At 42.2% G+C, this 14626-nt stretch overlaps 1 protein-coding gene across 2 annotated transcripts in view; it reads left to right on the top strand.

Moving 5' to 3' along the window:
- Nucleotides 1–6214: 6214 nt before the first annotated feature.
- Nucleotides 6215–14626, top strand: part of LOC124723139 (sulfide:quinone oxidoreductase, mitochondrial) — an 89826-nt gene continuing 81414 nt past the window's right edge. Inside the window, exon 1 of one of the 2 annotated variants that reach the window (XM_047248328.1) lies at nt 6215–6410. Coding sequence is in view for 1 of the 2 variants with exons in the window: in XM_047248327.1 (XP_047104283.1) it covers nt 6394–6410 (17 nt within the window). In the remaining variant the exon portion in view is untranslated. The remainder of the gene's footprint in view (nt 6411–14626) is intronic. The other variant, XM_047248327.1, reaches the window with a different exon arrangement.

Below are 14626 nucleotides of genomic sequence, written 5' to 3'. Positions count from 1 at the left end.
AAGCATAAGATTCTTGTCGCTAAAATGAGGATTTTCAAACGCTACTAGAGCACTGAACTCAAGGCGAAAGGGCATGCACACAACAATACGCTTACTCCTACTCACATTTGGACTGTACATAACTGTTAATAGAAACACTTTAATACATGAGGTGTGCCACTGTAACGACGTGGGTGGTTGTGCCAATGTCGGTGATAGCGGGAACTCACGGTCATAGAACAGTTCTTCATGTCGTCCTGCAATACGCCGTCGGTAGACCACTGTTGCTGCTGTGCTGCAGGCTCAAAGTTGGACAAAAGATGCAGTAGAAACATGAAGTCTGAGAATTCAGGTAAGTGCTGTGAATAACTGAACAGCTCTCATAAATCTGCAATGGTGATCCCGTGTCCCACCACACAGCTGTTACGAAAATTAGCAGCCTGCTGACACAGTGCGGTGTGGACAAAAGCTCTCCTGCGTTTGGTTAAACATCCCTATCCTACCGCACATGCACTTGGCTATAATTGTTTATAATAAAAACATGACAGAATAATAAATATAAATCATTCAATTTTTGAAACATTAAATATGTTAATTGTAAACATAATACCAGTGGGCTAATTCCACCTTCTTGAATTGCGACATCATGTATGTGAGGGGAAGGGGGGGGGGAGAGGGAGTGTTGGGTATTATAATTACATACGCCATTCTTAAGTGGGCTAGTTCCATGCACCATCTTGCTCACGGTTGGCAGAGACTCCCTCAAGCTGCTGTTGGAGACTCACTGAGGTGGATGGAGCAGCCCACCTCAAGTGAGCTAGGTGTGAGGTGGCTGCTGGCATGGCTGCAATGGAGATCTTGGCACATGGGCTACAGGTGCATGCCACAACTGTTGGAATAAATAAATAAAACACTGACCCACATTTCTATCCTATCATACTGCACAGCAACTGTTTAAACATCACAGCATCCATGCAGGCTGTGCCAGTAAGCTGTGATGTCACTTAGAACAAGTGGCCTAGTTCCACTGCTCTGGGAAAAAATGCCAACCATGCAAGTTGGGCCAGCAGGTTATCTCGCCATTTTAAACTTTCGATAAATGGGCTATATGAGTTTCTCACCACTTTAAGCTCAACACAAGCGAGCTAGTTCTGCCATCTTGCATTGTGACATCAGAAGTGTGTGTGTGTGAGTGTTGGGGGGGTTAGTACCTGACAATGCTGCATGACATCATTGATTGATGTCACTGAATGACATCAGTAGAAATCTCGTAACAATGCAGGTTATACCTGTATCTTCCTCTCTATTAACACTCTGTTAAAGGTAACTACATCATCTTTGGTAAGTCTCTGATTACAGCTAATATTACCCATTAAACAGCGCATGATTTGTGTGTAAGCTGCAACCAGTCGTTTTATAATGTTTTCAAAAGTTTTTATTAGGCAATTATCCAGCTTTCGAGACACTGGAGCCTTAGCATAAGAGGACGGATGTGACGGGAACTTAATACACTGTCCAGTCACATTAATGTTACCGCATGTCAAAGCCTGAATAACCACCTTTTGCAGCACGCACCATTGGGAGACGTGCAGGGAGAGAGTCAATGAGGTTCTGGAAGGTACCGACAGGGATGTGGAGATATGCTGACTCCAGTGCCGGTAAGTTTCTCAGTTGAAGATCCATGGCACAAACAGACCGATCAAGGTGGTCCGACAGATTCTCGATTAGGCTTTAATCCGGGGGCTTTCGTAGTCAAGGGAGTGCAGAAAACTCATCCTGCTGCTCTCTGAATCACGTATGCACACTGCGAGCTGTGTAACACTTTGCGTTGTGCTGCTGGTAGATGCCGTCATGCCGAGGTAAAAAAAATTGCATGTAGGGGTTTACATGGTCCCCAAGGACAGAAACGTACGTGTATTGATCCATTTTGCCATCCGTAATGACGAAACCCTTCAGCGAATGCCAGGAAAACATTCCCCAGATCATAATGCCCCCTCCTTCTTTGCTTTTAGATGTTTCACATGGTATATGCCAACGGCCATTTGTCCAATGGAGCACAAAATGTGATTCATCTGTAAAGGCCACCTGTCGCCACTCAATGAACGTTCAGTTGCGGTACTGGCGTGCAAATTCAAGCTTTCATCGCCGATGAACAGCAGTCAGCATGGGTGCATGAACCAGGCACCTGCCATGGAGGCCCATAGGCAGCAACATTCACTGAACGGTCGTTGAGGAGACACTGTTGGCAGCCCCTTGGTTTATGTGGGCGGTCAGTTGCTCAACAATTGCACGTCTATTGGCTCGTACATATCCTCGCAGTCATCGTTCACCCCTGTCATATACGACCGTCGTGCACCCCTGTTGCCTCGGCGAGCGTTTTGGATAGCGTCATTTTGCCGTACACAGTATATTTTAACCGCAGCGGAAAGCAAAAAGTTTACAGACGTAACCGTTTCAGAGATGCTTCCATTCCTGGCCCGAAAGCCAATGATCATGTCCTTTTGAACGTCCGCTAAATCGCATTACGACAACAACTGCAGTGTTGTCCACATCCCCCTGACATGCTTTATATACCCTCCACTGCTAGTGCTGCCACCTGCCGTATGTTTGTGGTTATCGCACATCGTCGCCGAATATAGGCGGTGATCACATTAACGTGACTGGACCACGTATTTTGTACCAGGTACAGCTAGCTGCTGGGATTATGGCGACGTCATGTATTCCAGGAACCTATGAGTGTGGCACACACCCATCAGAAGCCGGCCTGGGTGGCCGAGCGGTTCTAGGCGCTACAGTCTGGAACCGCGCGACCGCTACGGTCGCAGGTTCGAATCCTGCCTCAGGCATGGAGGTGTGTGATGTCCTTAGGTTAGTTAGGTATGTTTTGTTCTAAGTCTAGGGGACTGATGACCTCAGATGTTAAGTCCCATAGTGCTTAGAGCCATTTGAACCATTTTGTAATAAACATTCTACACTCCTGGAAATGGAAAAAAGAACACATTGACACCGGTGTGTCAGACCCACCATACTTGCTCCGGACACTGCGATAGGGCTGTACAAGCAATGATCACACGCACGGCACAGCGGACACACCAGGAACCGCGGTGTTGGCCGTCGAATGGCGCTAGCTGGGCAGCATTTGTGCACCGCCGCCGTCAGTGTCAGCCAGTTTGCCGTGGCATACGGAGCTCCATCGCAGTCTTTAACACTGGTAGCATGCCGCGACAGCGTGGACGTGAACCGTATGTGCAGTTGACGGACTTTGAGCGAGGGCGTATAGTGGGCATGCGGGAGGCCGGGTGGACGTACCACCGAATTGTTCAACACGTGGGGCGTGAGGTCTCCACAGTACATCGATGTTGTCGCCAGTGGTCCGCGGAAGGTGCACGTGCCCGTCGACCTGGGACCGGACCGCAGCGACGCACGGATGCACGCCAAGACCGTAGGATCCTACGCAGTGCCGTAGGTGACCGCACCGCCACTTCCCAGCAAATTAGGGACACTGTTGCTCCTGGGGTATCGGCGAGGACCATTCGCAACCGTCTCCATGAAGCTGGGCTACGGTCCCGCACACCGTTAGGCCGTCTTCCGCTCACGCCCCAACATCGTGCAGCCCGCCTCCAGTGGTGTCGCGACAGGCGTGAATGGAGGGACGAATGGAGACGTGTCGTCTTCAGCGATGAGAGTCGCTTCTGCCTTGGTGCCAATGATGGTCGTATGCGTGTTTGGCGCCGTGCAGGTGAGCGCCACAATCAGGACTGCATACGACCGAGGCACACAGGGCCAACACCCGGCAACATGGTGTGGGGAGCGATCTCCTACACTGGCCGTACACCATTGGTGATCGTCGAGGGGGCACTGAATAGTGCACGGTACATCCAAACCGTCATCGAACCCATCGTTCTACCATTCCTAGACCGGCAAGGGAACTTGCTGTTCCAACAGGACAATGCACATCCGCATGTATCCCGTGCCACCCAACGTGCTCTAGAAGGTGTAAGTCAACTACCCTGGCCAGCAAGATCTCCGGATCTGTCCCCCATTGAGCATGTTTGGGACTGGATGAAGCGTCGTCTCACGCGGTCTGCACGTCCAGCACGAACGCTGGTCCAACTGAGGCGCCAGGTGGAAATGGCATGGCAAGCCGTTCCACAGGACTACATCCAGCATCTCTACGATCGTCTCCATGGGAGAATAGCAGCCTGCATTGCTGCGAAAGGTGGATATACACTGTACTAGTGCCGACATTGTGCATGCTCTGTTGCCTGTGTCTATGTGCCTGTGGTTCTGTCAGTGTGATCATGTGATGTATCTGACCCCAGGAATGTGTCAATAAAGTTTCCCCTTCCTGGGACAATGAATTCACGGTGTTCTTATTTCAATTTCCAGGAGTGTACATCTCTACTCGACAAGCCACCTGACACTGAGTGCCGCGCGGGATTAGCCGAGCGGTCTCAGGCGCTGCAGTCATGGACTGCATGCACGCAGTCATGGACTGCATGGACTGCGCTGTTCCGTTTGTAAATGGTGCGTGTAAACAGTGACTGTCGGTAGACCACTGTATTAGCTCTAATTTATCGAATTTTGCAGTTGTCATTTCGCGAGAAGTTTGTGGGAGGAAGCAATTGTTGTCCAGTTCTTCCCGAAACATACTCCCAAGGAATTTCAATAGTAAACCTCTCTGTGTTGGACTTCTAGCGTCTTGAGCATCTCCGTGACGTTCTCGCACTGACAATAAACGATCCCGAAGTCAAACGTGTCGCTCTCCGTTCCATCTTGTCTGTCTCGCGAAATCTTGTTGGGTAACGTTAAATGGGTGGTACTCGATGAAGATTGCAACAGTCATACTGCTTCTGTGGCATATCTCGCGTAGGCACTAAGAAAAATAGCTAAAACGGGTTGGTGCACGGAACAGGTTATACAGGCAGCAGCTTACCCCTGCTCCTTAATGGGAAGAGAAATGGTTACTTAAAAAAAAAAAAGTTCAAATGTGTGTGAAATCTTATGTGACTTAGCTGCTAAGGTCATCAGTCCCTAAGCTTACACACTACTTAACCTAAATTATCCCAAGGACAAACACACACACCCATGCCCGAGAGAAATGGTTACTACTGGCACGAAGTATCCACCTCCACACAATGTATGCATATCACGAATATTTTTTTAAAAAAAAGGAACACTTGAAAGTGCTCAGCACGTAGCTACATTTATAAAATAATTTGTAGAATGAATATTCCACACCGTTACGATTTATCGTGCAAATGATCCATGGGACATGAAGCCACATGTCTGTCGGAAAGTCTTTGCTGGCGAATGGAAAATGACTGCTTTTCAGAAGACAAAAGATGTGTTTTGTTCATCTATCCCTTAACATAATTTGTTTTGTTTAGTCATTCTTGAAGAAACATATTCCTCTTTGTCGTAGAGGCATTGTTAATCGTTAGTAAATTAGCAGAGGGCAAACAATAGGTTAAGTTCGTTTGCAGTGATACGCGCAATAAGTAAGCAGTTGTGACCTTTAATGCCTTCAGAAATACCACAGAAAGATGGTTCAAACAGTTGCATCTTCCTGAGTATATCTTGTCATACCGATGCCGAATACCAATTATAATGAACACATATACGAAAGGACGACATGGAAATGCTTACGGATGGATAAAAGATAAACATATACAAACAACAGTGGGCGCTATTTACTTGGTTGGTTAATTCGGGGGAGGGGACCAAACAGCGAGGTCATCGGCCCCATCGGGTTAGGGAAGGATGGGGAAGGTAGGCGGCCGGACATTTTTAAAGTAACCGAACCATCCCGGCATTTGCCTGAAGCAATTTAGGGAAATCACGGAAAACCAAAATCACGATAGCCGGACGCAGGTTTAAACCGTCGTCGTCGTCGTCGTCGTCCCTAATGCGAGTACAGTGTGCTAACCACTGCACCACCTCGCTCGGTCGCTATTTAGTCATTAGCATTAGCAGCAGATTGTTATGACTGTAAATTCGGTACAAATGACTTCGCACTTTTAATTACGCTATCATCTCGGTCAGAAAGATTAGCCGTTATTAATAAAAGTAAAGTCAAGCTGTTATCTTCTGTGAGCTGTACTGTCAAATCAGTATCTCGGTAGCATCACGCAATAATCAATCACTCACGTCAAGTCATATTAAGTTTTCTTGGCGACTGCAACTGCAGTTTACGTCATCTGTCCCTCGGAGCTTCGCTTGCCTTCGTAATCGTTCGGCACTGTCATCCGAAGTAAGCTCCAGTAGCTGAACGCAAGTGCGCATGAATTTTATTTTGGTCTGCTGTTTACAAATCTGGAGGGAGGGGCTGTTCGTATGTCAGGCTGACAGTGCAGATTACAATGCTTAGATATTGGTGTTCCGTGTGGAAGTGAACGAGTCCGAACAAGAACGATGAGCCGCGTGAGAAGGTAAACGTAGAAACTACATCTTCGTATTCATTAACAGCAATGAAATCTAGCGAATGGGTGCAACTGTATGTGGATGGACACGATTATACAGTCACCAAACAGTATTTGATATTGCTGCACACCTCCCAAATTAATATCTTAGAGTGATTTCTTTCATATTAGACGCTGTAAAGGTCAAGGGAAGGATGTCATGTTCGTGATTCTTAAAATTTTTCTAAGCATAAAAATTTATGCTGCCAGTTCGATCATGTTAACTGTCAAAAGGCGGTAAACACATTGAACTAACTAATTCTCCCCAGGTAGATGAATGACTATGTAAATACATCTTGAAAAAACTTTGCCCACACATAACGTTAACTACATAGATTTTAGGCAATTTCTTCAGTTATGGGAAGCCAAACGTGTTACTGTGAGCGAACTTCAGCATCCTTCCACATAATTGAATGCTGTCATACGCGAATGTGCATAGGTGGGAAATGTGGGGTGAAATAGTCGAGAAAAACGTCTCGGACATTCCAGCAAATACTAACTGGTTCCCAGACTTATACAGTAAATATCACAGTGCAATGTAATATGGTTGGTGATTTATTGGTCATATGAATCGTCGATAGAATAGGTGCGTTTGGAAGAAGCTTCATTAAATAATCTTTATATGCAAATATGAATGGCCATTCCCCTCCTAATTGCAATGGCAGCAGTCTTAAAGGCATTTCATGATTAATGATTAGATGCAATATAAATGTATTTTAACTGGATGCTTATTGTAGGTACACGCAATATAGAAACAATTATAAGAAAATCAGTTGTCAGCAAACACAACTAAAGTTATTTAATTATTTTTTGTATGACAAACATCATTCCCTTGCTTGTATATTATCAAAAGTATATGACAACGACTAATGCATATAAAAGTTTTATATCCCTGGAATGCTTGATTCACTCAAAGATTGAACAAAAACTTTAATTTTAGAAAATTAAAGGCGAATGATTAGGGTCCACAAAACCGCCATCTGTCTATTACTTTAATTTCTGAAATTTTTGTCTTTTGACCCGTGAGGGTACATTAGTTCAGAACAACCAAAAGTTGAATGCTAAGTTATAGCAGATACTTTCCTATGGAACTATTAACTACTTGCAATTAATTATCAAAGGAATGTAAGAAACTGAGGATAGCAGATGCAGATGAAAGTATTAAAATAACCACACTTTTTGTGTAGATGTATCACTGAAAAGACTCTCGCCTACTGCTGACTGCTTACTCTATATCTATCAAGTAAAGACAGCAGCAACTTCTTGGATAAAAGAAATGATTAACATGGAAAGCTGAGCATGTAACTGCCACAGTAGTGCTGTAGACAACACACACACACACACACACACACACACACACACACACACACACACACACTCAAACCAGTTGCACTGCAATCTGTTTGCTTCTTATGTACATAGCAGTCATTTATATATTTGAGACTTGGAAAGCAGTTAGTGTTGTCAGAGTGAAAAGGCAGCTGAGATAACCAACTTGGCTTATTGGTATCTGAGCATTACAAACACACTAAGTACAAATGAAACCACTCCATTATAGACAGTAATTGTGTATCCACAGAACATGGTGCTTGTAAATGGAAAAGTGTGGCAGTATCTCTAGTCTCCATTCTGGGAGGAGACTACCAAAGGGAGATGACAATGAGCAAAAGACTGAAAAACAACAAAAGGGTACAAGCAGGAGTGTGGAATGTTAGAAATCTGACTCTGATAGGAAAGCTAGAAAACTGTAAGATGAAGTGGAAGGACTCAATCTAGATGCAGTAGGGGTTAGTGAAGTGAAACAGAAAGAAGATAAGGATTTTTGGTCTGCCGAGTCTGGAATATGGTTACCATACATCTGGGATTAGCCCAGACTGGCCTGGTTTTTTTTAGTGCTGTCTGGGGTTGCAAAAGTGTCCAGGATTTGAGAATTCTATGACTGAGGAGGATTTCTTTTTTAAATTTTAGCCCTATATGTTCAACATGTGTTTTTAAACATTCTCTTATGGCTGTTCCACTCATCCAGCCATAGAGCATGTGCTGATGTTGGTGGGGAGATGTGGCCTCCATTTCTGCCACAATTTTATGCTAACTGTTAGTTATTTGGCAACACAACAGGGGCAATGTGTGTGTTTTCATAAGTGAAGTAACTTGTTTAAATATTTTTGATCATTTTTATCTCTATTCGTTTTTTGTCTCGTATTAAGCAATGGGCAAAAGGAAGTGTGTGTTCAGTGTTAACTTGCAACAGATATATAAATTTTTTAAATAGTGTAATGACAGTAACAATGAAGATGTTTATTGCACACTATGTACTGAAGAGATTTCTGATGCACATAAAGGAAAGGGTGATATTAAGGACCATATGAAAACAGCTAATTATAGGTGTGCTGTTAATACTACTACTGCACCAGACAAGTTTTTTTTTAAGTCAAGAATGGGAACTGTGATGACGAGTGTACTGCTAGAGAGACTACATTTTCATACCACACTCGTAGACATAAATTTGATAGCAAAACGCCAAACTGCACATAAAAACTTGTTTAAAAAGTTATGAGAGTCAAAATTTTCATTTGTTGGAACCAAACCTGAGGCAGTTATTGTTAACATTACTTCTCCATTTATATTTGGTGAGGTGTTGCATTCATTCCTTCAAAAACATTAATTATGTAACAGTAATGATGGAGAGCTCAAATATAAGTGGAGTAAAACTTGTTCAGATTGTAGTAAGATATTTCAGTCATAAGGAGGGAATTCAGTTGGCTTTGAATTTTCATCCTTGCAGGTGAAACTTCTCAAATTTTAACTCTGCATCTTTTGCAGATTGTGAAAAAGTACAAACCTGAAAAAAAATTGTTTGTAACACAAACAGTGATTTGGGTAGTGTGAAGGGAGAGGGAATGAAAATGTGTTCAGAAGTGTTAAAGGGGTTTATAGAGACCTATTGTAGGAATTGGGTGCTAAGCCCACATTGTACCATTTCTGAAAAAAAAAAGTCTAGTGAAAAATACAACTGAGTAAAAATAAGTCTTAACAGTGTATTGAAACATTAAACTTGAAAGTAATTTCAAAAGTGGGACAGAGAGCAAGTTACTGTGAACTGTTATTTTCTCAGCAACTGTGGTATGTATGTTAGAATCAAGTTCAGTCATCAGTTGTACAGTTAGGAAATTTCTTTTGCTTTACTGGCTTCAACAGATTAATTGGTCATCTTCAATGGCTTGATATTAGTTGGTTGGTTAGTCAGTTAGTTTCATGTTCCGTGGATCATTTTGCACAATAAATTGTAATGATGTGGAACAACTCATTTTACGTTCATATGGCAAATTAATTTGTACATATGGTTACATTCAGAACATTTCTACGGGTTTTTTATATAGTAGCAGATATAAATATATTCTTCAGAGGCAGAATGCCATGATATGCTGAAAAAATACAAAGTGTATGTGATAATTAAGCAGCAGTCAAATGAAAATGAGACAGATGGAAAAAAGTAAGTAAATTGTTTATTGTTTCAAAAGTAATCACCATAATTGTCAACACATTCTAGACGGTCAGCACTTTCATGGAAAAATGTTTGCAGTTTCTTAAGAACCATGATTGTACCCAGGCATGCACCTCTTTCAAAGCAAGTCAACAGCCATGAAAGTCTTTCTACAGGGCTCCAAAACTATGGAAATGGCATGGAAGAGAGAACAGGGCTGTATAGAGGATGTTTAAGTGATTCACAGCCAAGAATATGCAGTGTAGTTAAAAGCCTGTGCAACATGTGGGAAGAACGACGTATTGCCAAGGTTGTTTAGAGTATGGTGCAGAAGTTTCACTGGGAAGCCCTTACACATCCTCCGTGCAGTGTTTCAGATGAAGTGCACACCTTGGTACAATCATTGTTCTGCAGGCAACTGCAAACATTTTTCCATGAAGGCATTGACCATAGTGTCTAACATCTATTAAAAGTTAAAGAAATTACTTTTGAAATAATAACAGTTTACTTACTTTTTCCATATGTCTCATTTTCATTTGACTGTCTCTTATACATAGTAAAGTATGGACAGAAATTTCAGTCATTCACTGCACACTATCATCTGTGTTTATAATAGTCACATACAGTATGTGCAGTATTCATCACATCATGAAATTATGCTTCTGTAAAGCAGATACTGACATCTGTTAAACCAGTAGTATGTTTCTGAAGATAACAGAGTAATATGCTGAAACTGGTAAAACAAAATAAATTTCCTACTTATGCAACTACGATAATTTTATTCTGAAACAATGGTGCAGTGATAAATGCCAAAGTCAGAAGCAAAATATGAGAAGATAGAGTATATGATATACTGTATGATTGCAAACCACTGATGAAGAGCAACAGGCGGATTCCATATTCCTATATTTCCAAAAAGCGTTTGACATGGTGCCATTCTACAGACTGTTAATGAAGGTATGAGCATATGGAGTAGGTTCCAGATATGTCTGTAGCTCGAAGACTTCTTAACTAACGGAACACAGTATGTTGTCCTTGGCAGTGTGTGTTCATCAGAGTATCATCAGGGGTGCCCAAGGGAAGTATGATAGGGACCGATGTTATTTTCTGTATATACTGTGCAACAAAATTAAAGGATCACTTTTTTGAAATCCTTACACTCGGGCTCAGTGACGCTTTAAACAGCAAGGTGTCAACAAATGTGGCAAAAAAAGCCACAGCTCAGAAGTTCATGTAAGCTTTAAGGTGGGTTAATGGTGTCACAGCGGCACCGAATTGCACCAAAATTCTGCCAAATGCCACAGTGGATGTGTCACACAATAGGTAGGTTGTCACACCCTGTCCTACCCATGTTTCACCCTTCTTTTACTGTCTCTATGATAGAGGTCAGAACCATGACAGCCAGCATCGAATTCATGCAGTTTTTGTATAGGTGGCCGAGGGAAAAATTTCAGACACAACACTGCTCAGAATCGACATGAAAAGGCCTCAGGGGTGGCATAAAGAGCATCAGTGAAACCACCTCTTACCTTGGGGCATTGATTCTCACACATTTTGCTGTCAAAAATGACAGAGTGCAGTGTAATGAGCAACAGGATGACCTTCTTGACAACATTTGACACTGCTTCCACCTCCTCGGCATTTCAGCCCTAATCTGAGGACAGCATAGGGCTGCAACCCCATTGAACATGATCTGATCTCTCTGGAGTGTAATGTGACTGCAATTTTTGCTCTGGTATGGGGTAGAACCACTAGCAACTTTTCAAAAACCATTTTATGAAATTTGAATGTGATCCAAAGAAACAAAGGAATTATATGTGTCAGTGTGAATGGAACAACAAGATTTCTGATATGAAGAAATAGCATACCAGTTGTGCTAAAAAACAATTTTTAACACAACAGTGTGCTATTCATTTCTTCACATTGGCATTCTTCAAGAACAGTCGCTGAAAATGATTAACAAAAATGTAAGTGACAAGACTGGTCTGAAGGTGTAAATCATGATTCTGTCTCAAAAAAGCTTAAACTTAATGAAATCAGTTTATAATGCTTTGGATAACACTCAAGAAACAGCTTGCAGAGAGGTTTCTGAGCAACTCAGACAGTGTTGGAAAGAGAAAAAGTAATTCCTGCATGGGGAGAAATTACGGATGGCGTGCCATAGGGTTCAGTTTTGGATCCTCTCGTATTCCTTATATACGATTGGGATCCCATATTGATTTACATTTTATTTATTCCCACCAACATGGTGCGGCATACATGCTTTCTGTGGAAGGAGGGTGTTAACAGTGGAAGTTCACAGGCAATTGATGGCAGTGTGTGGACAGAGTGCCCTGTCCCGAAAAACTGAGCAGCTGGGTGGATGGATGGAAAAGTGACTGCCCATCAACGGAGAAAGGAATCAGTTCTGGGAGGAAAGAGACTGTGGTAACACCAGTCAACATTTCATGAATGGAAAAGCCTATTCAGTTGAATAAGTGCATCACATTTACAGAACTGGAGTTGGCCACAGGACTTACCAGAAGCACTCAGCACCACATAGTTCACAAACACCTTAATCTTGGGAAGGTGTCTGCCAGGTGGGTGCCTAAATCCCTGAATGCAGCACACACACAACAACGCAAGGACATATGCAGCAATCTCCTTCAACACCATAGCTATGATCTAGTACATTTCATGTCCAAACACGTGACACAATGATACTTGGCTCCGCTACCATGAGGCAGAGACTAAATCCCTATCAGTCTTTTGGGACACAGGTGGAATCCTCCTCATTCACTGGCTGGAACCAGGGACCACTATCACAGCATGACATATGTAGAGACACTTCTGAGGTTGCACCATGCAATTCAAAACAAACATCCAGGAGACTGAGCAAAGGATTGCTGTTGCAGAATGACAGCTGTTGTCCCTATAATATTCAGACAACCACAGCTACTACTGCTTACATGGGGTTCCAGGTATTGCCATCCACTGTATTCTCCTGACTTGGTCGCTTCCAATTACCAACTATATGGGTCTGTAAAAAAAAAAAAAAAAAAAAAAAAAAAACCCTTTGCCCAGACATTTCGCATATGTCCAAGAACCGTGAGCACCTGTCCTGCAGAGAGAGAGAGAGAGAGAGAGAGAGAGAGAGAGAGAGAGAGAGAGAGAGAGAGAGAGAGACTCCAAAATTGTGTGTGCTTTGAGAAGGGCGTACATAAATTACCACATTGGTGGTGCAAGTGTGTGCAGTTTAATGGAGGCTATGTTGAGAAAGAGGATGTGTCTGTCAAGGCATAGGAGTTGTTAGTGAGTGTAAATCAATATGGATTGCCCCTTGCATGTTAATGACCTTTTCACTATGATAAAAGTTTTATAATTGATCCTATTCGAGACAGCAACAAAATGCACTTTCAACGTTTTTCAAAGAATTGAGTGATTTCCACTCTTAATTGGGAAAAATATAGTATAATCAGTTACATACAACAAATACAATAACAGTTGATAAATGTAACACAAGAACATGAATCTGTGAATACAGAAGGCTTCATGAATTTTGTCTGTTTGAAAAAGAGACTGTATCATGGACATACCACTCTGATGCTCAGTAGAGGAGTAGCTGTTTACAGAGATATTGTTGGTATGTGTATTGGGCTGCAATTCCATGGAAAACTAATCTCTACTAGAGAATGTCTAATCTAATACTGAACTTGATAACAACAGTGTTTTAATTGGTTATAAGCCAGTAATTGCTACCATCTGTGAAAGGAATACCTTACACTAGTGACAAAGATGACGATTTAATTCTTCAAGATGGCAGTGCTGGGCTATGCATGGGCCATCTTATGAAGTAAATCTTCAACAACAAACAGTTCAGTACACGGAGTAATAAGTCTGATTCTCTGAGAAGCAGCCTTCCTGCAAGTCTTTTGTACTGATTTCTTTCTGCTCTGTCTTAGGCATTTGGCTGTGCAATATCACTTCATGTTTAACTACAGGAAGCAAGGTGCATGTTAGATAGATCATGCAACTCTGATGAGTCTTCCAAATGGGGGTAAATAACTTCTGACTATCCGCAGGGTTCAACTCTGGGACCATTCTTGTTCTTGCTGTATACAAGTGGCCTATTTTACACTGTTAAATAAGAAATAGTGCCTGTTGCTAGTGACGGAAGCATCATAATTAAGCTTCAGCAACACAACAAGTAATAAACGAAATGTTCAAAAGTATTATTGATTGATCCACAGTAAATGTTTTGTCACTTAATTTAGAAAAAAAACACAGATCATTCAGTTCTGTACAGTGTGGACACAAGTGTCATCTGTTAGTTATACAAATGGGGATTTCGTAGGTCATCTTCACATCTTTCTGTGGTCCTTTCTTGTCGAAATTTAATGTAGGGATAGAATCAGGAATGCTGTCTTCGAAAGAGCTCTCAAGTTAAAGCTATTCCTCAGGAAGCTTGTTAAACATGTCTTTGTTCGAATTGAGGAGTCCTGTGAAGTGATCCTTGTTTGTGAATGATTTTTGCATTTGCTGTTTCACTTCTAGCCCCACATTATCTTCTCATCGATTACAGTTGACACTAAAGAAATTAGAAGAATGGTCTGCTACAGCAGGTTTTAATTTCTCCCCTGAGAAACTGTGTATATTAAAGTTTAATTGTGATCATTCTATTTTTAACTCGCATCTGAAGTTGTAGGGTACTGTTTTATTGACT

Source organism: Schistocerca piceifrons, chromosome X (genome assembly GCF_021461385.2).
Source record: "Schistocerca piceifrons isolate TAMUIC-IGC-003096 chromosome X, iqSchPice1.1, whole genome shotgun sequence".
NCBI lineage: Eukaryota > Metazoa > Arthropoda > Insecta > Orthoptera > Acrididae > Schistocerca > Schistocerca piceifrons.
Note: the sequence above shows the minus strand (reverse complement) of the source record. Positions and strands in the feature narration are given on the sequence as shown.